General features: G+C 39.6%; 1 protein-coding gene across 4 annotated transcripts; it reads left to right on the top strand.

Annotated features, from left to right (window-relative positions):
- Window positions 1-12,779: 12,779 nt before the first annotated feature.
- Window positions 12,780-22,160, top strand: trim105 (tripartite motif containing 105). Of its 4 annotated transcripts, none has more exons than XM_053630919.1 (7): window positions 12,780-12,885; window positions 13,365-13,696; window positions 14,029-14,115; window positions 14,539-14,748; window positions 15,038-15,057; window positions 15,261-15,361; window positions 17,565-22,160. In XM_053630919.1, the coding sequence occupies exons 2-7, from the start codon at window positions 13,415-13,417 to the stop codon at window positions 18,116-18,118; spliced, it is 1,254 nt and encodes a 417-aa protein (XP_053486894.1). In that variant the 5' UTR covers window positions 12,780-12,885; window positions 13,365-13,414; the 3' UTR covers window positions 18,119-22,160. The 4 variants fall into 4 exon arrangements, with proteins under 4 accessions (XP_053486894.1, XP_053486895.1, XP_053486896.1 ...); XM_053630920.1 differs by having other exon boundaries at window positions 12,783-12,900; window positions 14,032-14,115; XM_053630918.1 differs by having other exon boundaries at window positions 12,785-12,900.
- The last annotated feature ends 245 nt before the right edge of the window (window positions 22,161-22,405 follow it).

Raw genomic sequence — 22,405 nt, 5'->3', positions numbered from 1 at the left:
GTGTGACCCAGGATAATAGAGGTGTTTCTTCCACAGTTTACACAATTTACAACATGGACAAATCATGAAGGCCAGTTGGTCATTTGGTGTTCAAAAATGGACCTTTCAAAAGAGGGCAGCTTGTGTGCCCCTCCCTCCTTTAATGTGAAAGCCTAATATTGTACCACAAAGAGAAAAATTTGCACCACAAAAATGAACAGGGTAAGCTCTGAGAGTCTTAAATATGCATCATTATGTAACACCTTTATGCAACAATATAATTTCACACAATCTTTAATTATGAATGCATGCTACGGATCCTATTTTCAACATGGTTTGATCAGACTGAATTCAACGGCTCAATGGGTTGGAGAACTATGTACTATAAATAAAGGATCAAGTTTGTTTTACATACTTTCAGTAACTGCTTTATGTTTTTCGGGGCTGCTGTGGATCCGTAGCCAATCCTGGGGACACTGGGTGTTAGGTGGGAATATACCCTGGATGGGATGCCAGTCCATCGAGGAGCACCATTCATACACACAATCATACCTACAGACAATTTATATTGGCCACCTACTGACATGTTTCACCATGAGACAACATGTGACCAATTATTTTGTTTTTGCTGAAGACATTTTGGTTTAAAACATTTTGCTTTTGCTACACTGAAGACATTTTGGTTTAAAATTAAAAGAAGAATATGAGACAAGATACCAGAATTTCAGCTTACATTTCATGATATTTACTAGATGTGTTAAATAACTTAGAACATGACCCTTTTAGTAGCAGACCATTTAGGTGGGAAAAAGTATTGGAACAAATAGTCAATAGTTTAAATTGAAAGTAAATAAAATAAAATAGCACTTACTATTTTATTGCAAATCCCCTGCTTGCAATAACTGCATCAAGCCAGTGACCACTTACATAACCAAACTGTTGCCAAGTCAAAGGTGATTGACTTGGCCAGTCTAAAACCTTCCACTTTTTCCCCTAATGAAGTTTTTTGTTGTGATGGCAGTGTGTTTTTGATCATTGTCTTGCTGCATGATGAAGCTCGTCTCATTAGATTGGATGCGTTTCTCTGTAAATTGGCTGACAGAATGTTTCTTTAAACTTTAAACTGCTGCTACCATCTTGAGTTCGATCATCAATAAAGATTATTGAGCTTGTTCCAGAAGCAGCCTTGCAAGCCCAATTTATGACACTACCTCCACCATGCATGACCAATGACCTCGTATGTTTTGGATCATGAGCAGATCCTTTCTTTCTCCACACTTTGGCATTTCCATAACTTTGGTAGAGGTTAATTGTGGTTCCAGAACTTTTGTGGCTTGTCTCTGTATTTCTTTGCAAATTCCAATCTGGCTTTCAGAATCTTACTGCTCATGAGTGATTTGCATCTTGTGGTATGGCACACTGTTCTCAAAGTATTCTTAAAACGTGTGTTGTGATACCTTCACCTCTGCCCTTTGGAGGTTGTTGGTGATGACACTAGACTGTAAGAGCTATTTAAAATAATTTTAAAAAAACCAAAACAACAATGTTTCTGCTGTTGTTTTCATTGGCCAACCTGTTCCATATCTGGTTGTTAGAAAACAAGTTGTTTCTTTCCTTTTCAGGACATTCCAAATTGTTGTATTGGCTATGCCCATTGATTGTGCAATGATAAATTTTCCCTCTTTTCTCATCTTCAAAATGGCTTGCTTTTCTCTTATAGATAGCTCTCTGGTCTTCATGTTGGTTTATTCTTTTTAACAACAAATGCAGTCTTCACAGGCAAAACCCAGCGATCAAAATCAGGAGTAGACATTCAGAGCTACTAATTGAAATTCAGAAATATCGATTATCTCATATCTTTTGATCTCTTTTTGATTTAAAGTCGTAAATGTATAGCAAAAACAAAAGAATTGGCCCTGCCATTCACACTTTTGAAGGGGACTGAGCTGGCAGAAACGCAACAGGGTCATTCCATCTCAAGTGGTCCAATTCAGGTTGTTCGACTGTTTAAATTTCTTATTTTTTTTGAGTGATTACCTCTGTGTATTTTCAATGCAAAACCTTGGTTTTTACTTGGTCTAACTACAACACCCATTTTGTGTCATGGCACACAACAAATTTTGGTTATACAGCTGTTTTTTTTAATGGAAAACTCAATATCTTGGCTCAGGATGGTCCTAGTTCCTTGGAACATATATATATATATATATATATATATATATATATGTGTGTGTGTGTGTGTGTGTGTGTGTGTGTGTGTGTGTGTGTGTGTTTTAGGGTCAGTGTATAATGGGAAGGGTTTGAGTCTCAGTCTTAATTTTTAGGTGGTACCTAGGTAAGTATACTATGCATGCAAAACATTTCAGGCTTAAGACTTCTCTTTTTTTATAGGGCGAGAAAGTGCAATATTTAACAATTTCCCTCATTTTCAGGTTGAATATCTCTGGTGGTGGACCAGACACAAACCTGAAATTTTTACAGACATAAGTCCTCTACTATAGCATTCTGCTGTAAAACTTGTGAGTTTGAGATTGGAGGTAAACTCTGCAGGACAGTTGACCTCAAGGGCCAGATTTGAAGAACCAGCCTGATCTATTATGTTGGTACAGGTGTACAGTTGTAAGCGTTAATAGATTTTATCCAAATATGGAACTACGGTGTTCAGTTTGGTGTTTTACAAATGAACAGTGTCATAAACAGAGTTGTGGTGTTGTTTCTCCAGTTATAAATGCAGTACGTAGCTTCTGAGCTGTAGTGAGTTGCTGCTTTTATCATAGGAGAAACAACACCATAGCTTGGTTTATGACACTGTTCATTCATAAAACACCCAAATGAACACTCAAAAAAAAAAAAAAATAGAAAAATTAAAAACAGTCAAGCAACCAACTTGCAATTATTAGACCACTTGAGATGGAATGACCCTACTGTACAGTAACTCAGATAACCACTCTGTACAATTGTGGTGAGCAGAAAAGCACCTCAGAATGCACAACATGTAGAATCTTGAGGTGGATGGGGTACAACAGCAGAAGACTACGTCGGATTCCACTTCTGTCAGCTAAGAACAGGAAGAACCAGGCTCAACAAAACTGGACAGCTGAAGACTGGGAAAACATAGCCTGGTCTGATAAATCTCGATTTCTGCTGAGGCACACAGCTGGTAGAGTCAGAATTTGGCACCAAAAGCATGAATCCATGGACCCAACCTGCCTGGTGTCAATGGGCCAGGCTGGTGGAGGTGGTGAAATGGTGTGGGGAATGTATTCTTGGCACAGTTTGAGCCCGTTAATACCAAACACTCATTGTTTGAATGTCACAGCCTATTTGAGTATTCTTACTGACCATGTGCATCCTTTCATGACCACAGTTTGCCCATTTTCTAATGGCTACTTCCAGCCACAAAGCAAAAATCGTCTCAAATGCACTGGCATCCCATTCAGGGTGAATTCTCCTGCCTTGTGCCCAGTGTTGTTGGGATACGCTACAGATCCAATGTAACCCTGGTCAGGATAAAGTAGTCACTGAAGATGAATGAATGAATGATGTCCTCAGTTGTAACCTTTTATATCACATTTATTCTTGGAGCATTAAATCTGAAATATTGGAAGACATTTACACTTCAGGGGAGATTAATGAGCCCCTTACTACACATATTCATTAAAATCCAATTCAGAGACAATGGAAAGTCACACTAATATAACACTACATTTACTTGAAAGCTTCAGCTCACGACCTGGACAATTACCTATATTGCCATTTAAGCTTATTGCCAGAGTTGAAATATAATGATGCCCTGCTGTAGGGTCTAGAATATTGGCAATAAGCAGCATAATATTGGGTCTTTGATGATCACAGATGAGACAGCATTTTCAAGCATTTTTCTTGAACATTTAAACACAAAGCAGTGGAAATTATTTGCAGAAGTCTTTGTGAAATACTGGCAGTCTACTGAGGAACAGAAATATAGCATTCTATTTTTTTATGAATAGCATTTTACTTTCTTTTGTGTTAGGCAGCAGGTAATTTCAAAGCAGTTATGTAGTCCCATTTAAAGTCAGTAGAAGTACACTCAGGGTTACATGTGGCACAGCTGGTAGTGTGGTGTTCTGTGCAGAATTCTGCATATTCTCATTATGTCCATATGGGTTTCCTATGGGTTCTCCTCCCTAAAACAAACTTGGCTAAACTAAATTGCCCCTGAGTGTAAATGATTGGGTGAATACATGCACAAGGTGCCCTTCCACAGACTGACGTCCCATCCAGGGTGCTGGGTGGAATAAAGCGTTAACTGAAGAGAAATGAATGAATAAGATACCCTTTATATTGTCTTCTACACTGCACCATGAAGCATAATACTTCATTTCACTGTACTGTATACATATGTGTATATGTCATAACAAAATGTACAGAGAATATGTCAAGAGAATCCAAAGATCTCTTAAATGTCCTTTGCTGTGTTATGGCTGTATCCATTTGAGATGAGAATATCATAGGGATGAATGACTTATTTAAATGTCTTTGAACTTTGCACGGTTCATCTCATCATTCCATCATCTGTGGACCTTTCCAAAGGGACCACCTGAGACACAGCATGCAAAAGGAAGGTCTCTTTATGCAAAGGTCATCTCTACATTGACATATAGCCTTTGCATTACAAAAAGCGGTGTCCAATCTGTTTGGCAAGTCATTGACAACGCCTGCAGATGAAGGAATAGGCAACATCATCTACTGAATAGCTAGCTTATTCATGTCCTTCATTGAATCACACTGTGATTTGTTATAATAATAATGGTAAAATTCTATTTTATTAGGAAATACATTATGATAATGGCAACATAATTTTTCAGTCCTACACAGATGATCAACTTGGAAAAACGGCATTGCAGCCTAAGGGTGTGAGATAATACTGAAGCAATAAACAGACTGGCTTCCTTTCTTGAATGTGATATACCATAAATGATGGAAAAAAAATGGCCAGAAGTCATTTCTGTTTCCATCATCATGTTATTATTACTGTTTTTGTTGCCAAGTTTAATAAACTGCCCTTTTTAAATCTCACATGCCTGTCTTTTACTCCTGATGGTAACTCTTTATTGTCTTATTAAAGAGGGCTAACATGCAATGGAATGCCAAGTTAAAAAAAAAAAAAACCCTTAAAACAAGGGGCATCAATCAATAGGTAACATATTTTTGTGAAAACTAATTCAGGAGATATTGTAATATATTATTTTGTGTTTTCCCTGCTTTACACCTCATTAGCCCTTCATCAGTTAAATCAAACATTCAGAGCGGAAAAAATAGTACTGTGGCCCTCTGCAACAGATTTTCTTTGTTAACAGTATTTTCTCTTCCCCAATCTCATAGGCTCAAAAGACCCTCAAAGTTCCACTGGTTTTAAAATGGGAGCTATGGGTGTGGTTTTTGCAGAGTGAAACTGAATTCTAAGAGTAGTTAAATTGCCATGTATATGGATTTGCCAGGTCTCTCAAATTGCTGCAAAGTAAGCAGGAATGCTGTAGTGTGTACAGCAGTTAGATATCCAGGCATGTATCATATATTCAGCAATGTCAAGTTAAAGGCATGGATTAGATCCTCCACTGATATGATGCCATAACTGTTACAAATAAGAGACTCTATACCACTATGCTATTTCCAGCTCATATCATTTATCCTTGCTACGACACTGTACAGATTTTACTGAAATAAATGCTGTGCTGAATTGCAAGCATCAATTCAAGGATTTTTAAAAAAAAAAAAAAAAAAAAGATTGCATGATTAAAGAGGTGCATCTCAAACTCCAACAAGTCTTTTATCAAACCAAGCTTTTACCTGCACGAGTGAGAAAGAACTGAAAGATCTAAGAGACCCACTATAATTTTCAAGACAATTTCATAATGCACAGATTATTTAAAAATTGGCTGTCATAGACTTCACTCTAACTGAGGAGGTAGACAAGTTGTTGAATTATTGCAAGGATAAGGTGTAAGAAAGACATTAAAAAAAAAATCTGATTTATTCACGTTCATTATATACATACACATATGCGTTCCACTATATGCTATGCAAACATATTTAATGCCTGTCAACACAAACACGAATTTAAAACCTAAACAAGACCAATGATTGAAAATGGCACTTACTATTAATTGTCCGTTGCCCGTCTGCCGTTGGAACAAAGTGGGCAGCAGCAGCTCGCGCTATGTGAGACAGTGTGCACCGTGCGCGCGCTCTCTGCTGCAGCGCGAGACCATCGTTGACCCTTCAGAGCCGCCGTACTATTGAACCTGTGCACAAATCCGGCTGGACTGCGCGAGAGCGGAGCTTGAGTGAGCGCGAGCTCGGCACAGGAACGCGTCCGTATTTTACTGTTAGTGTAAAATATTAGATCAAGATCGTATTCTAAAATAGCATTACGGGTGTTTACGTGCTAATTAAATGACAGTGTCCTTGAATTTCCATTTATTTATCTGTTAACAAGTTATTCGCTTAAATGCACTACTCAAACGGAGCTCGCACGCGCTCACGAAAGCGAAAAGCCTTGCAAGTTTAACAGAAGTGTTTGCCTAATTCAGACATGATTCAGAAAAACCGACCTCACCCCAAACACCACCCCACCACCTGTCTGAACGTTCTCTTAATAATCACTGGCAGTGATTTGATTCATTAAATCTGAGCTTTTCAGTGGTGTGCAGAACAGGTGTCAATACATATTGAACTTGTTGCATGTTTCTCATTCACAGGACAGCCATTTTATAGAAAGTATTGACTATTGATCGTTGATGCTTCCTGTTTAATGTGTCTTTCAAAGGTGAATGTGAATTATCCAAATCCCCGACAGCTCAAAGGGTAAGGGATTAAACGTTTTTGATATATAACAAATGAAAATGTCAATGCATAAAAAATGAATGTAACGTTTGGTAAGTGTTCATTCTAACAAAGAGGAAAAAAAAAGCTCCACAATCTGCTGTGCCTCTGGCCTGACTGCTTTGTGCACCTCCTGGAGAGAATAGATGGCTAATTAAGCCTGAAGCTTGTCTTTGTGTTCCCAAGATTATGATTCAGTCACAGGGATCATATCTTTCCCACCTGAGCCTCTGAGCACTGCAGATAGCCACTGCTTTGGTATTGTAGTACCGTTGGTGCCAATGAGGTGCAGGACTGCTGATCTTAACTGACACTGCTTGGAGAGCGAGTAGTTTAGGTAGCCAAGCAATGACTCAGTGGCCAACATCTCCACCATGAGATATTCTTTGCTTCTGTTTGCAAAAGCCCAGTTGCAGACTTTAGTACAAAAACATATATTACACGTGTCTGAATAACTACATAACAATGCTTTGTGACCAAGCACAAGTCTCAAACCAGGCCTGTCAAGCTAGTGCTCAAGGGAACTCTAGCTGTAAGTGTTTGGTTTTTTCTTTTAAAGACAGAAGGTATTTAGTTTTATTTTAAAGCATTGATCTTGCAAACCACACATATAGTTGTTGCTAGAAAGACTGTAATTTTTCATCACTACACATGGCCAAGAACCACCTGCTTTCACAGGAAGAGGGCCTTTGAATGACCAACTAACCAAAGACCTTCTCTGGAACCCATCAGCAAATATGCATGGATATCTCATTTACTTAATGAGGAAATTTACTTAATAATTGACCGTTCTCCCTGTGCAGTTCTCCCTGTGCTTCAGGGGTTTCCTCTGGGTACTCTGGTTTCCTCCCCGAGTCTAAAGACATGCATTGTAGGCTGATTGGCACCTCTAAATTTACCGTAGTGTGTGAATTAGTGTGTAAGTGTTTGTGTGAATGTACCCTGCAATGGGTTGGCACCCCGTCCAGGGGGTTCCCCTGCCTTGTGTTCTCTGGGATAGGCTCCAGGGTCCCCTTGACCCTGTGAAGGATAAGTGATATAGAAAACGTATGGATTGATGGATGTTGCTAAAAGACCATAGAGTCACTGTTTTCCTATCGGAAAGTGTGTATACATGGAAGTGCAATTGTCAGATGGCACCCTTTAATATTCAGACGATTGTAGAACATTTGTGACAAATTAAAGGAACCAACATAAAGTGCCATAATAAGGTGTTGGACCAGAACAGCTTCAGTGTACCTTGGCATAGATTCTACAAGTTCTTGCAAAAGATGTTCCATCCCTATATATATATATATATATATATATATATATATATACAGTATCTCACAAAAGTGAGTACACCCCTCACATTTTTGTAAATATTTGATTATGTCTTTTCATGTGACAACACTGAAGAAATGACACTTTGTTACAATGTAATGTAGTGAGTGTACAGCTTGTGTAACAGTGTAAATTTGCTGTCCCCTCAAAATAACTCAACACACAGCCATTAATGTCTAAACCGCTGGCAACAAAAGTGAGTGCACCCCTAAGTGAAAATGTCCAAATTGGGCCCAATTAGCCATTTTCCCTCCCCAGTGTCATGTGACTTGTTAATGTTACAAGGTCTCAGGTGTGAATGGGGAGCAGGTGTGTTAAATTTGGTGTCATCGCTCTCACATTCCCTCATACTGGTCACTGGAAGTTCAACATGGCTCCTCATGGCAAAGAACTCTCTGAGGATCTGGAAAAAGAAATGTTGCTCTACATAAAGATGGCTTAGGCGATAAGAAGATTGCCAAGACCCTGACACTGAGCTGCAGCACGTTGGCCAAGACCATACAGCAGTTTAACAGGACAGGTTCCACTCAGAACAGGCCTCGCCATGGTCGACCAAAGAAGTTGAGTGCACGTACTCAGCGTCATATCCAGAGGTTGTGTTTGGGAAATAGACGTATGAGTGCTGCCAGCATTGCTGCAGAGGTTGAAGGGGTGGGGGGTCAGCCTGTCAGTGATCAGACCATACGCCGCACACTGCATCAAATTGGTCTGCATGGCTGTCGTCCCAGAAGGAAGCCTCTTCTAAAGACGATGCACAAGAAAGCCTGCAAACAGTTTGCTGAAGACAAGCAGACTAAGGACATGGATTACTGGAACCATGTCCTGTGGTCTGATGAGACCAAGATAAACGTATTTGGTTCAGATGGTATCAAGCGTGTGTGGCGGCAACTAGGTGAGGAGTACAAAGACAAGTGTGTCTTGCCTACGGTCAAGCATGGTGGTGGGAGTGTCATGGTCTGGGGCTGCATGAGTGCTGCCGGCACTGGGGAGCTACAGTTCATTGAGGGAACCATGAATGCCAACATGTACTGTGACATACTGAAGCAGAGCTTGCTCCCCTCCCTTATTCCAGCATGACAACGACCCCAAACACATCTCCAAGACGACCACTGCCTTGCTAAAGAAGCTGAGGGTGAATTTGACAATTCGTTGACGGCGGGTGGGACAGAGTGATGGAGGCAAGATGAAACAAAAATAAGGATGGAAAAGAAGGAAGGGTGGTTCATCTGGAAGGGGACGTTTTGATTACCCCATACCTAGGGGAGGTGGAACAAGCGTTGGAGGACCGTGTCGCACGACTGGAGGACGTGGCAGTATATGATGAAGAGAAAATGGAGGAGTTGGAAAAACTCACAAATCTAACAATACAAGTAGCTAACTCAGTAAGGAATGTGAAAACAAAACAATTGAAAGAAATAAGAAAGCTGCATGCTGTTGAAAAAGCATTGAACCGTTCCTCGGCAAAACAGCTGGAGAACTTGCAAGAAACGGCCAAATCCCTAGCTCAGGTGCATGAGCTGTCTCGAGGAAAGAAAACAACGAGACAAAAGGGCCCCGTCCTTTTAGTACATAGAACATAGTAACATTTGTGCAGAGCTTCCAAGACAAGTGGAGAGACGAGACGGGCTAAATGGGACGAGTCGGTGGCAAGCATAGGCCTATTCAAAATGTTACTGAAAAAAGCCCTCCCGGACGAGGTACAGAAGAAGTTGGAGGAAGTGGTGGGGCTGAGCTCAATGGAATGGAGCTCATTTATGGTCCACGTAACACATCATGTGGAACAGTTCCGAAAACTGAAGAAAGAAGCTAAAGACGCTACAGAACCCTGTTGACTCAACTCTATAAGGCACAACTTGGTGAGATATCCAGAACCAAACAGGAGGAAAAGGAAAAGAAAAAAGAGATCAAACAGGTGGCACTGATGGTAACGCCCCAACCCGTAGGTGCCCCCACAACAACAGCCCTGCCGATGCAACCGCTGGGGACCCAAAACCAACCACAGGTACAAGCAGCACTTGCGTGCTTTGTCTCGCTGGTGCAGGGGGCCGTGAAATAAGGGCTCTGGGAACGGCCTTGTCTCGCAGGTGTAATGGTGTTTTGGGGACAGCTAACACTAAACAAATTGGTGTCTGGGTCATCCTGACCCTAAGAAAACCGTATAAATAGGAGAGCTTCAGCTCTGGTTTTTTAGATCACTTTTTGGGACATCGCAAACTGTGTGGATCTCGTGTGGTGGAACAATAAACTTGGACCTTTGCTTTACCTCACTCTCTGGTCCCGTGTGGTTCTTTCCTCTTTATCCCGGCAATTGGTTGTAAGTACACTTAATTTTGTAACAAATTATAATTGTAATTGTGTAGTGGACAGAAAATTGATCCACAATTTTTTGAAAATTGAAGGATTGTAATGCTTACTGTTGGTGTGTTAGCAGAATACCCAATCAATACCCAGCATGCAATACATACGCAACCGTTTTCTAAATGTTTGCTATTGTTCATACTATCGAGCTGGACACCTGTCCAATCCAACAGAAGATGGTTGTTTTTAGAGGCAATTCGGAGGAATAATTCATTGCTTCATCTTTTCAGCACACATTTTCATCTCTGCTAGGTAGCTAACTAGTAAAACTGGCATGCTTACTAGCACACTAGGCTTGCTAGTTAACTAACATGTTAGTTAACTTTGCTCAGTGTCATTTTGAAAAACCCGCAGTTGCTCTCCGCATGCTTCTTGTTCTACTTGCTGGTGCAGTTCTTCTTCTGTACATTCTGGCTTGAACATGTATTGTTGGATATCACCAGGTAACAGTAACTTTAAAAAAAAAAAAAAAAAACCCTCATCTGTTGAGTCATTTCTGTTGCTTGAGTAATTAATTTTCTCCATCGCTTCTGATCCATGTTCATCGCTATTGAACATACCATTACCTGATTAGCACCCCCACCCACCTCCACCCACCCCCACCCCACATATCCACCCATTACAGTTGTAGTCTTTCAAATGTTGTGTTCACCTCCAAGATATGTAATCAGGAGTGGTTTTCCCCAGTAAACCAGGAAATCTCCCTACAGAGCCCACTGCATCATCAATGTAAGATGTAAGCGAGCATGTTTACAACAAATGTATCAATGGGTACATTTTTTTTATTTTGGCCAGAGTGTCCCTTTAACAAACATTAATATAAGCCTCTCTGTATAGAATAAATAAAAATAAATTAATATGCGTTAATGTTCATATTAAAAAAAACAAAAACAAAACATTTGTAGTGTAAAGCATGCTCTGTAGCAGGCATCTCAGTAGGAGAGAAATGAACTGGTATAAAGGCATTATTTTATAATGTATTGGTGGTATTTTGTGTGTGTGTGTGTGTGTGTGTGTGTATGTTGAGTATGTTGTGTGTGTTGGAAGAAGGGGTGTTTACATTGTGTTGGTGCCAAGGGATTCTGAGATAATATGTGCATGCTTGTGACTAGTGGTTTTAGCTGTTCTGTGTACTGGCACTCGCTCTGCCCGTGTGGGTTTCCACCAGGTTCTCCAGTTTTCCCCCACTTCCTAAAACATGATAGAACTTACTAGAATATGATATTCTACAAACGTCTGTGTACAATCTATCATTATACATTCAGGTCCATAAGTATTTTGGCAGTGACACAATTTTCATAATTTTGATTCTGTACACCAAAACAATGGATTTGAAATGAAGCAATCCAGATGTGATTGACTCTTTATAGTCTATGTATGTATGCAGAAATGCTTCGTTTCATTATCCTTGAAGGTATCTGCTTTATAGAATTTTTCTTTCTACTTTTTGTCATTTCTTTACATGTGCTTAAGACTTTTGCACTGTACTATACATACACCTGCTTCTCTGGAAAAATGTCTTTAGTACCTTTAACATACACTACATGGCCAAAAGTATGTGGACACCTGACCATCACACCCATATGTAGGCTTTCCCCAAACTGTTGCCACAAATTTGGATGAGCACAGTTGTATAAAATGTCTTTGCAGCATTATGCTTTCCCTTCACTGGAACTCACATAAACCTGTTCCAGCATGACAATACCCCTGTGCACAAAGTGAGCTCTATGAAGACATGGTTTGCCAAGGTTGCAGTGGAAGATCTCGGGTGGCCTGCACAGAGCCCTGACCTCAAACCTTACACTGAATGGGTTAATCTAAATCTCAAATCTCAAAAACAAGCAGGCCTACGAATAATAGTTGGACCTAGTGCAAGTTCTCCTGAACTTTGTACCCACAAAACTCAGTAGTAGAAAGCTCTATAGCTCCAATAAATAGTACACAGTGTTCATGAAGTAAATAAGTATATACCGAGGGGGTCCATGGAAATTTATTTTTCAGTTAAAGTGGTCCATGGCTACAAGAAACAATACAATATGTCTATCTCTTAATGTATTTAAACATCATGCATATGTATTTTTCCCTGTTTATGTTTCATCTTAGTTAACATAGTATAAATTTTTGATACATTTTCCATCAAAACTTGATATTATGGTTTCCTGCCAAGTTGGACACAAGTGGTTGAATAAGTGCACTATATAAGGCAGATAAACTGTTCTGTCACACCCTACGAAGTGCACTCATATAGGGAGTAAAGTGTAATTTGCAATTGCACCCACAAGAGACGTTCAGCAGTTTGGACTCTGAGCTCAGAAATCCCCTAGCAAAACAAACAACAACAACAAAAAAGAAGCTACAGGGGTAGGCGACGTTTTGGTAAATGTTCTTATACTTGTTAAAGACTGCAGCAAAATATTTTTTTTAAAAAAACAATGGCTTTAGCGACTTAGCATTATAGTGTTTATTGACGTAGACGCTGAATACAGACTGTACTTGGGTAGCGTTAGCAGGCTAGCGAGCTAACAAACTTTTCAAAGATACGTTGGGATAAAATAAATAAAGTTTACTTCGTTTTCCGACATTATTGTACACGTAACTAATATTTTACTATATTCTGTTACGTGTAAATAATTTTGTAAACAATTAATACTATCCATGTAAATATGTAAATAAAAAGCTAGTTTTTCAATGTGGTTTGATTAAAAGTGTATTTCTGAGAGAGAGAGAGAAACCCCAGAAAAGACATTATATGTCGATGTAATTATATAAAACATACAGTCTCAAGAATGTTTAGTAAATATGCTGACATTTGCTAATTTTTGTTCGTGCTGCGTGACCAGAGTGTGACTGAAGTGGAAGTGAAAGTCAGGCTCCAGGCTTTTCTTCATCCATGGCGTCCAGTATGAGGCAGGACGAGACTCTGAGTCTCAGCGAGGATCTCACCTGTGCCATCTGCTGTGATCTGTTCCAAGAGCCGGTCATGCTTGGCTGCATGCATCACTTCTGCAGGTCATGCATCACTACCTACTGGAGAGATCTTCGAGGTCCAGCGATGTGCCCTCAGTGCCGGAAGGAGTTCCCCAAAAAACAGTTTCAGACCAACTATCTGGTGGCTGGCCTGGTCGAAAAGGTCCGAGCCAGTTCATCAGCTGCGTCTGTGAGGAATTTACAGGTAAGCTCAAGGTTTTTCTTAGCCAATAAAACAACAAAATCCTTTGTAACCCTTGTAAGCTCTCACGAGGTTTTATCTTGACATTTAAAAAAAAATAATAATAAAAAGCCTTGCTGTTGTGGGTGATCTGACTATACAACAACCTGACAAAAATGATAAAATATGATTTTTTGGGGGTTTTTTTTGTCATATCGGTCCACCTGACATATTTGGTTATGTTTCTTATTTCAAAACATGACTGATATGTACACTATTACGTTACATTAGTCCCCCAATATTGATTCTAACAATCGTAAGACTATACAACAGTGGCTTTCATGCTCCTTTCCCAGAAGCAGATGAAGGACGGTCTGGACCCACGGAAAGAACAGCTGATTGCCATGATCCGTAAAGACGAAGAAGAGATGAACATGTTAAGAGTAAGGCTCCTCAACAGCGGTTTGAACGCAGGACAAAAGCCCGTGCTGTGTTTCAGGTCACTCAGCAGCAGCTAGCCCTACTTGTCTGGACAACCTGGGAAGAATGTTGGGTTAACTCTGAGTGCTTAGCCATTTGCTCAGTGTCTTTTCGTTGATCTTTTTTTGTACTACATGCCATAACAAGACAGTTAACATAACATAACATCAAATGCAAGCTACATCCTAGTTTTCTGGATTATTGATGAGAGGAAGAATATTTTAATGTGACGTTTGGCTCAAACAAGTATTATTTGGCTTTGCAAGCTGAAAAGGCATGAAAAGTCCTTGCACAGGATTTAAAACATATAACCTGCTCTCTGTTTCTCTCTCTCTCTCTCTCTCTCTCTCTGTGTCTCTGTGAATCCTCAATTTTGTCTGGATTAGAAAATGGGAGCTGATCTCAAGGAGAGAGTGTGTCATGATTTCCAGGCTCTGCATCACTTCCTGCAAGTGGAGGAGGCGGCCATGCTGGATCAGCTGCGGCGGGATCAGATGGAGCTGGAGCACAGCCTGGAACGACACCTCGAGGCTCTGCATACAGCAATTCGAGAACCGGGGCAGACAGTGGGCTCACTCCAAATGGCTACCAGCACCGTAGGGAACATTGCCGTGTGTTGTGTTGTAGAAGTGCTGGTGTTGCAGACATGACTGCACACACACATTATCATTTCCTTTTTTCCTATCCCCCCCCCCCCCCCCGTTTTTATTTACCCAAAATACTCCTGGACATCATGAATCAAATGTTGTAATGTGCAGTTATTTACTCGCAGCTTCCCAGTTTACATGTTGCATAAAAGAAGGACTATCGATATGAGTTTTGTTCAGATCAAAGCATCTGCTCTAATGCTAACATGCTCTACTCTCTTTCTTTGTCCCCCTCTAGCTGCCAGAATTACATTCCAGGTAGGTGGTATTTGAAGACCTCTATTACATGAACTCTAGTGCTATAGCCCGTCTTGTTCTTTCAAGCTATGAAACCATGTCATCATTCCTCAATAAGACGTTCTGTGTTTATAAAAAGTTATAAAACATTTAGTATGCTGTTTTTATGTTAAAAATGTTCTGACACTTTAAACCTAAACTGATTTTTCCCCTGTCCTTTTCAGACCACATGTTCCAGGACTTTCTATTGAAGGTTTTAAGAGCAAATACATAGCTCCTCTTCAGTATACTTTGTGGCGAAAAATGTTAAAAAATTTAAAACCAGGTAATGTATGTACAAAATCCCGATTAAAATATCGAAATGTGATAAACTGTCCTCACCACTATAAGCAATCGAAGCTCATAAAGATCATTGGTTTTCAGTACCACTTAATCTGAGGAAGGCATCATTAAATCGCACCACCTTGCAATTTTTGGCAAGTTACTTTACACCATAATAACACCAGTGAACATTAAAGAGAAAAACGTCTACAGGCAACCAACCAGAAATGCATAGCTTTATGGATTTTGTGTAGGCCATGTTAAGGAAATGAAAGTATGTAGCATTTTAAGCAATTGCTTTATGATGCTACCACTTGACTAATCAAAAACGTAATGGCTTTGCCATATAAGCGCATTCATAAACTTGTGCAAAACACCACACTTTTAAGTTTCACTACTGGTTACTCACTGCAGAGGTGGTAGCCCATTGGGGTCTAGATGCTTTGGAGAGCGATTTCTCATCCGACCCTTTTCACATTGCTTTTCCGACCATCCGAAGGCTTCAGAAGGAAGTACAAACTATTAAACTATCAAGGTCCCTATTAATTTACACAAAATAAGTGTAATTTTGTATTCTGTGCATATAAACCATAATAATCACAGTAACATTTACAACCACTGGCAGAAATGATGGAATGGCCACACTGAAATGATGCTCACCTGGATTTTTTTACTTCGTAGCAATTAAACAAATTACAGATATGACATAAAACTATTTTTGCTTAATAGCTGTACATTCTGGCTTCATGAAACATACCTCAATTAAATTGTTTTAATTAATGGCATAGTTCTTTCCAGATCAAGCAGAGGAAAAAATGAAGGAATCACTCAATGATAAGGAAACAATTATGGAATCAACAACGGCAAAAAAAAAAAAAAAATCACAATTACTGTAGTACTTAAGGCTTTTATGACGGCCTGAATTCTCTGAGGCATGGACATCACTAATGAAAAACAAGATTCTCAATCAAGCTGGTTCCAACTTTCCTGAATAGCGGTTGACAGATCAGCTTTGCAGGATAGAGCATTGTCATGGACCAATTTTTTAAATTTCCACCATAAATTTTCAATCGGATTGAGGTCTGGACCGTTTGCTGGCCATGTCATTGAGTTAATATGCCGTTCCTGAAGAAAAGCTTTAACACCATCATCATCATCCTGAAAATGGCTTCATCGCCAAACCTATTTTGTATTGATGGAATGAGAAAAGTGTCCAAAATTTCAATGTACACCTGTGCATTGACTGTTGAGGTCTCCCCTGGTCCTTTACCTGCCATGAAACCTCATATCATCAATGAGTGGGGAAATTTGATTGTTTTCTTCAGGCAGTCATCTTTATATGTTTCATTAGAACGGCACCAGACAAAATTTCCAGCATCATCTCCTTGGCCAGTGCAGATTTGTGATTCATCACTAATATCACTTTCATCTAATCGTGCACACTCCATGATTCCTTCTCTTTAGCCCACTGTAACCTTGTTTTCTTCTGTTAGTGCTGGTTTTCGTTTGGCTCTTCTATACGTAAATCCCATTTCATTCAGCCGATTTCTTACAGTTCTGCCGCAAACATTGACTCCTGTTTTGTTGTGCATTTTCTATTTTCAAGCCGTACTGCTTTGAGTTTTCTATCCTGACGTTTGCCGTCTTCCTTGGTCTACCCATATGTTTTCCGTTTATAACCTTCCCATTTTGTTTATACTTGCACCAAATTTTACACACAGCTGACTGGGAACACATGACATCTTTTGCTACACTCCATGTTGGATTTCCTTCTTGACGGAGTTTTATAATCCTTTATTGGTTCAATTGACAGCTGTCTTGCTGAGGCCATGTTTCCTTTCAAAAAGTCTATGCTCTTGATGCTTGAGGCCTGTAAGCACTCTCTTTTAACTGCAGACTGATTTGCATTTTTAGATTTATGCTGGTATTTGTTTTAGAAATGCAAATTACAAGATGATTCCATCATTTTTTCCTCAACATTGAGTGATTTGCATAATTTTTTCCTCTATGTGATCTGGGAAAAATATGCCATTAATTAAAATTATTTCATTTCACTTGTCTGAGGTGTTTCATGAAGCCAGAATATTTTTGTTGTGTCATATATGTGATTTTGTTTATTTGCTATGTAATCCTCCAAGTGTGGTGATTCCATAATTTTTGCCAGAGGTTGTAGGTCTTGGTGTGTCTATGTTTATTGTCATGCTCAGGCCCACTTCCAGTGACCTTCGATGAGGACACAGTTCATCCAAGCCTCCAGCTCTCTCGAGACAGGACCCAAGTGGTTGAAGCTGAAGCCATGCTGCCCTACAAACCGAATCCGAAGCGCTTCGTTCAGTGTGTTAATGTTCTCGGAGCCCAAGGTTTCCATACAGGCAGACATTACTGGGAGGTGGGCGTTGGCACCAAGCCCAAGTGGGACATAGGTGTTGCCCTGGAAACAGTGAATCGAAAGGCACGTGTGAAGCTGTGCCCCAATAATGGGTACTGGACACTGCGTCTGCGCAACCACACGGAGTACTCAGCAGGCACCCAACCCTGGACCCCATTGCGTGTGACCTCTCGACTTCTAAGGATTGGGGTCTTTGTGGACTGTGAGGAGCGTACAGTTTCCTTCTACAATGCTGATGACATGAGCCTGCTCTACTCATTCTCCAATGGGCCCAAAGGGAAGGCTTTTCCATTCTTTAGCACGTGTCTGAGTGAACCTGGACAGCGAGCTCAGCCGATCTATCTCCTGCACTTCCCCAGCATGGCTGTCTGAGAAACTTCAGATCTTTATACATACCTACATACATGCATACATGTATATGCACACACACACACACACACACACAAAATACCATTTTCAATCACTTATTCAACAGAAATATCATTAGATGTGATATTCTTCTGTGGAAAAAGTAAGTACACCGTTGGCCTCAGAAGGTAGTATTGCCCCCTTTAGCAGAAATAACTTACTCTAGGGGTTTTGCATAATTGTCCACCAGGCTTGCTGGAATTTTTGACCACTCTTCCATGCAATATTCTTTCAGTTGCAAGATGTTTGAGGGTTTACTTGCATGTTCTGCCCATTTGAAATCCCCCCCCACAACATTTTAATAGGATCCAAATCCGGGCTTTGGCTAGACCATTCCATAACCCTCCATTTCTTCTTATTGAGCCATTCCTTGGTGGATTTGCTAGTGTGCTTAGGATCATTATCCTGTTGAAGGGTCCATTTTGGTTCAACTTCAACTTTTAGACAGATGGCCTCACATTATCTTCAAGCTCTCTTTGATATTATGCAGAATTCATGTGTTCAGATGTTTTTTTTGTTTGTTTGTTTTTTTGTTAAGTTGTGAAAATGACTACAATATGTCAATTTTATGTGTCATTTGATAGTGTATCACCTTTATTAGTATCACCTGTTTCTAAGAGGACCCACTATGTAAAAAATCACCAACATGTATACATTGTCTTTATTGTTGAACTTTTTGATCTTTTCTTTCACAAAAATAGTCTGTGCTCTTGGATATCAAACAATAGAAAACAAAACACAGGTTTATCATATATATATATATATATATATATATATATATATATATATATATATATATATCTTTGTTAAATATATGTGTGCCACAATTATTGGCACCCTTTTAATCAATACTATGTACTACCTCCATTTGCCATGATAGTTCTGAGTCTTCTAGAACACCTGATGAGGTTGGAGAATACATGGCAAGGGATCTGAGACCATTCCTCCATACAGAATCTCTCCAGATCCATCAAATTTCGAGGTCCACGCTGCTCTTCAGTTCACCCCACAGGTTTTATGTGGGTTTCAAGTCAGGGGATTGGGATGGTCATGGCGGGACCTAGATTTTGTGGTCAGTAAACCATTTTTGAGTTGATTTTGTTGTATGTTTTGGATCATTGTCCTGCTGGAAGATCCAGCCATGGCCCATTTGAAGCTTTCTGGCAGAGGCAGTCAGGTTTTCATTTCATATCTGTTGATAGAGTCCATGATGCCATGTATCCTAACAAAATGTCCAGGTCCTCTGGCAGAAAAACAGTCCCAAAACATTAAAGAGCCTCCACCATATTTAACTGTGGGCATGAGGTACTTTTCCATATGGCTGCCTCTCTCTGTGTCAAAACCACCACTGGTGTTTATTGCCAAAAAGCTCTATTTTGGTTTCATCTGACCATAGAACCCGATCCCATTTGAAGTTCCAGTAGTGTCTGGAAAACTGAAGATGATTGAGTTTGTTTTTGGATGAGAGTAGAGGCTTTTTTTCTTGAAACCCTTCCAAACAACTTGTGGTGATGTAGGTGACTTCGGATTGTAGTTTTGGAGACTTTCTGACCCCAAGACACAACTAACTTTTGCAGTTCTCCAGCTGTGATTTTTTTTGGCCACTCGAACCATCCTCTTCACAGTGCGTCGAGACGATATAGAGACGCGTCCAATTCCAGGTGGATTCATAACATTTCCAGTTGACTGGAACTTCTTAATTATTGCCCTGATGGTGGAAATGGGCATTTTTAATGCTTGTGCTATTTTCTTATAGACACTTCCCATTCTGTGAAGCTCAACAACCTTTTGCTGCACATCACAGCTGTATTCCTTGGTCTTACCCATTGTTATGAATGAGTAAAGGATTTTGGCCCATGTGTTACCTCATATTTATACCCCTGTGAAACAGGAAGTCATGGTTGAACAATTTCCTGTTCCTAGGTGTACTAAATGTAAAATATCAATGGGAATATACGTCAAATAAATTTCTCATATGAATTCATAGTGGTGCCAATAATTGTGGCACACACATATTTAATAAAAACCTTATTTTGATAAACCTGTGTTGTTTGAAACTGTTTGATATCCATGAGAGCAGAGAATTTTTTGTGATTTTTTTTTCAAAGGAACCCCGACTGTGAAGACTTGAAGGCCTTAACATGCAATAATTGCCCTTATACTAAGATATCTTGTTAGAAACCCATGAAATATGTTCATTACTTTAAAAATCCTTAACATTTAAAACATATTTTAACCTATGGAGGCTGCCATTACGTGACCTGCGCAATGCACTCTGAGTCGATGATGTAAATTGTTGCACTTTAGCACTCAAAAGAATTAGCTACTAGCCCCCGCAGCAGGAAATGAATGCCACACTGTGCTGCTTTTGGCTGTACTTTTTCTAGTTCTTGTGTGCTGTGATGCCAGGGCTATCTGTAAATATAATCAAACCCGTAAGCGTCTTGTTAGTGCCGTTTGTTTCTGTATATTCTCGTAACATAAAGCTCCTGTAAAATTAGCCTAAAACACAAGACGTAAAATTAAAGCAGTTCTTGAACCATTTGGAGTACATGCATGGTTTTGGTTTCTTTTGAAAGGTGGAGTAAATATTTTTACATAATTGGATTGTTTGGATCTTTGCCAGTGTAACGACTGTTTTTGTCAGGATGTTATGGATTAGTGGATTACTATGAGGCTTCATATGAGGTGAGTTGCCTCCATTTCGTAAGTGTTTGTTTGTTTGTATATCGGTGGTCTGACAGAGACATGGATTGTAGCTGCTGTTGTGATTGTATCTCAAAATGGTTTATATCAACCAAATCACAAGAATATTAGCTTTGCAAAGGTATGAGTACCTTCATACACACAGAAGTGTTTTTTAGATAGCATAGGTTTGCTCATAACATGGCGATAGGGCACTGGCGGGCCGTTGGAATATAAACAGGATAAAGCATACAACGGCAAGATGGCTGATAATATTGATATCAGAATACGTTTCGTCATAAAACGATCGTTTAATCCATACGCTTACCTTGAACAACAAACACTCTCTCTCGGTTGGCATAGGCGTGCAGTTGCTGAACAGATGGATTTTGCCCCACTCTCGCCTCCTCACCTCTCTGATCGTCTTCATTTTGTTGTACATTTTGAGTAATGTCTTCTATATTAGCCTCCTCGCTTATGTTACGCTCGGGTTCAAATTGAAAAGGCTGAAGACATGTTTATACCGCTGTAGGGTCGCTGGAGAATCAAGACCGTTGCAACCATTTGACGTCACTACCCAGAATGTATTGCAGCATACAAATGCAAGGATTTTTATTATTTAAAAAAAAAAAACCCTGACAGCTAGAGTGTTTTTGTATAGCGGATTCATATAGCAGATGTCAGCGTTAATCTAATAAGCCATACAAGTCTTCATAGTCGGGGTTCCCTTTAACAAAATATCAAAAGGTTAAACAATAAAGACAGTTTTTCATAGCCTGCTTTGCTCATATTTACCAGGGGTGCCAATATTCATGGAGGGCATTGTATATAGAGATCATGGGACACTATATCCTTTACAAAGCTCAGCATGCATGTTTCAGTGATGATACAGCTGTCATCATTCACATTATTTTCTTGCTTAATCAATATTTCATATGTGTAATCTACTCTGGCATTAACTGTATGAACTAAGAACAATCACTGTTGTTTAATCTCATTATTTTGAGAGCAGCTGTTCAAATATGTGATTTTGCTCAAACAATTGACAGTGATGAAGCAAAACCTCATTGCTAAGCTTGCCATTTTACACATGCAATGTATCCGTAAACTGTCTTAGTGAAAATATCACAGACGTCACAGAGCATTTTGTTCTATATAGGAATGCTGGATGAACTGTAAATATTTGTTTCATGGATAACTTTTGTTGATTTCTTCATCATTAAACAATCCTGTAATGTATACAGGAGGACTTCCTATTCAGACACACCATACCATGTTTGTAACTAATATACAATAATAAATCGAATACATAGTGGCCAAACTGCTTCATGCTGCGTTTTTCTTTTTGTGTCAGGTGTTGTGTTATGTCCCTGTAGGGAATGACCTCCACAAAATTAGAATTTCATGAAACAAATCCCTCGAGTAATCACGCCATGTACCAAACAAGCATGCCTGTCACATTTAGTATTCAGTTAATATGTTTTTCTTCAGATCTGGTCATTTGGATGCAGATCACAGTGTCTTGTATATCAAGGTCCAAGCTTTGGGTGATGTCAGGTAGATGGT

This window comes from Ictalurus furcatus, chromosome 8 (assembly GCF_023375685.1).
Source record: "Ictalurus furcatus strain D&B chromosome 8, Billie_1.0, whole genome shotgun sequence".
NCBI classification, from domain to species: domain Eukaryota; kingdom Metazoa; phylum Chordata; class Actinopteri; order Siluriformes; family Ictaluridae; genus Ictalurus; species Ictalurus furcatus.
Note: the sequence above shows the minus strand (reverse complement) of the source record. Positions and strands in the feature narration are given on the sequence as shown.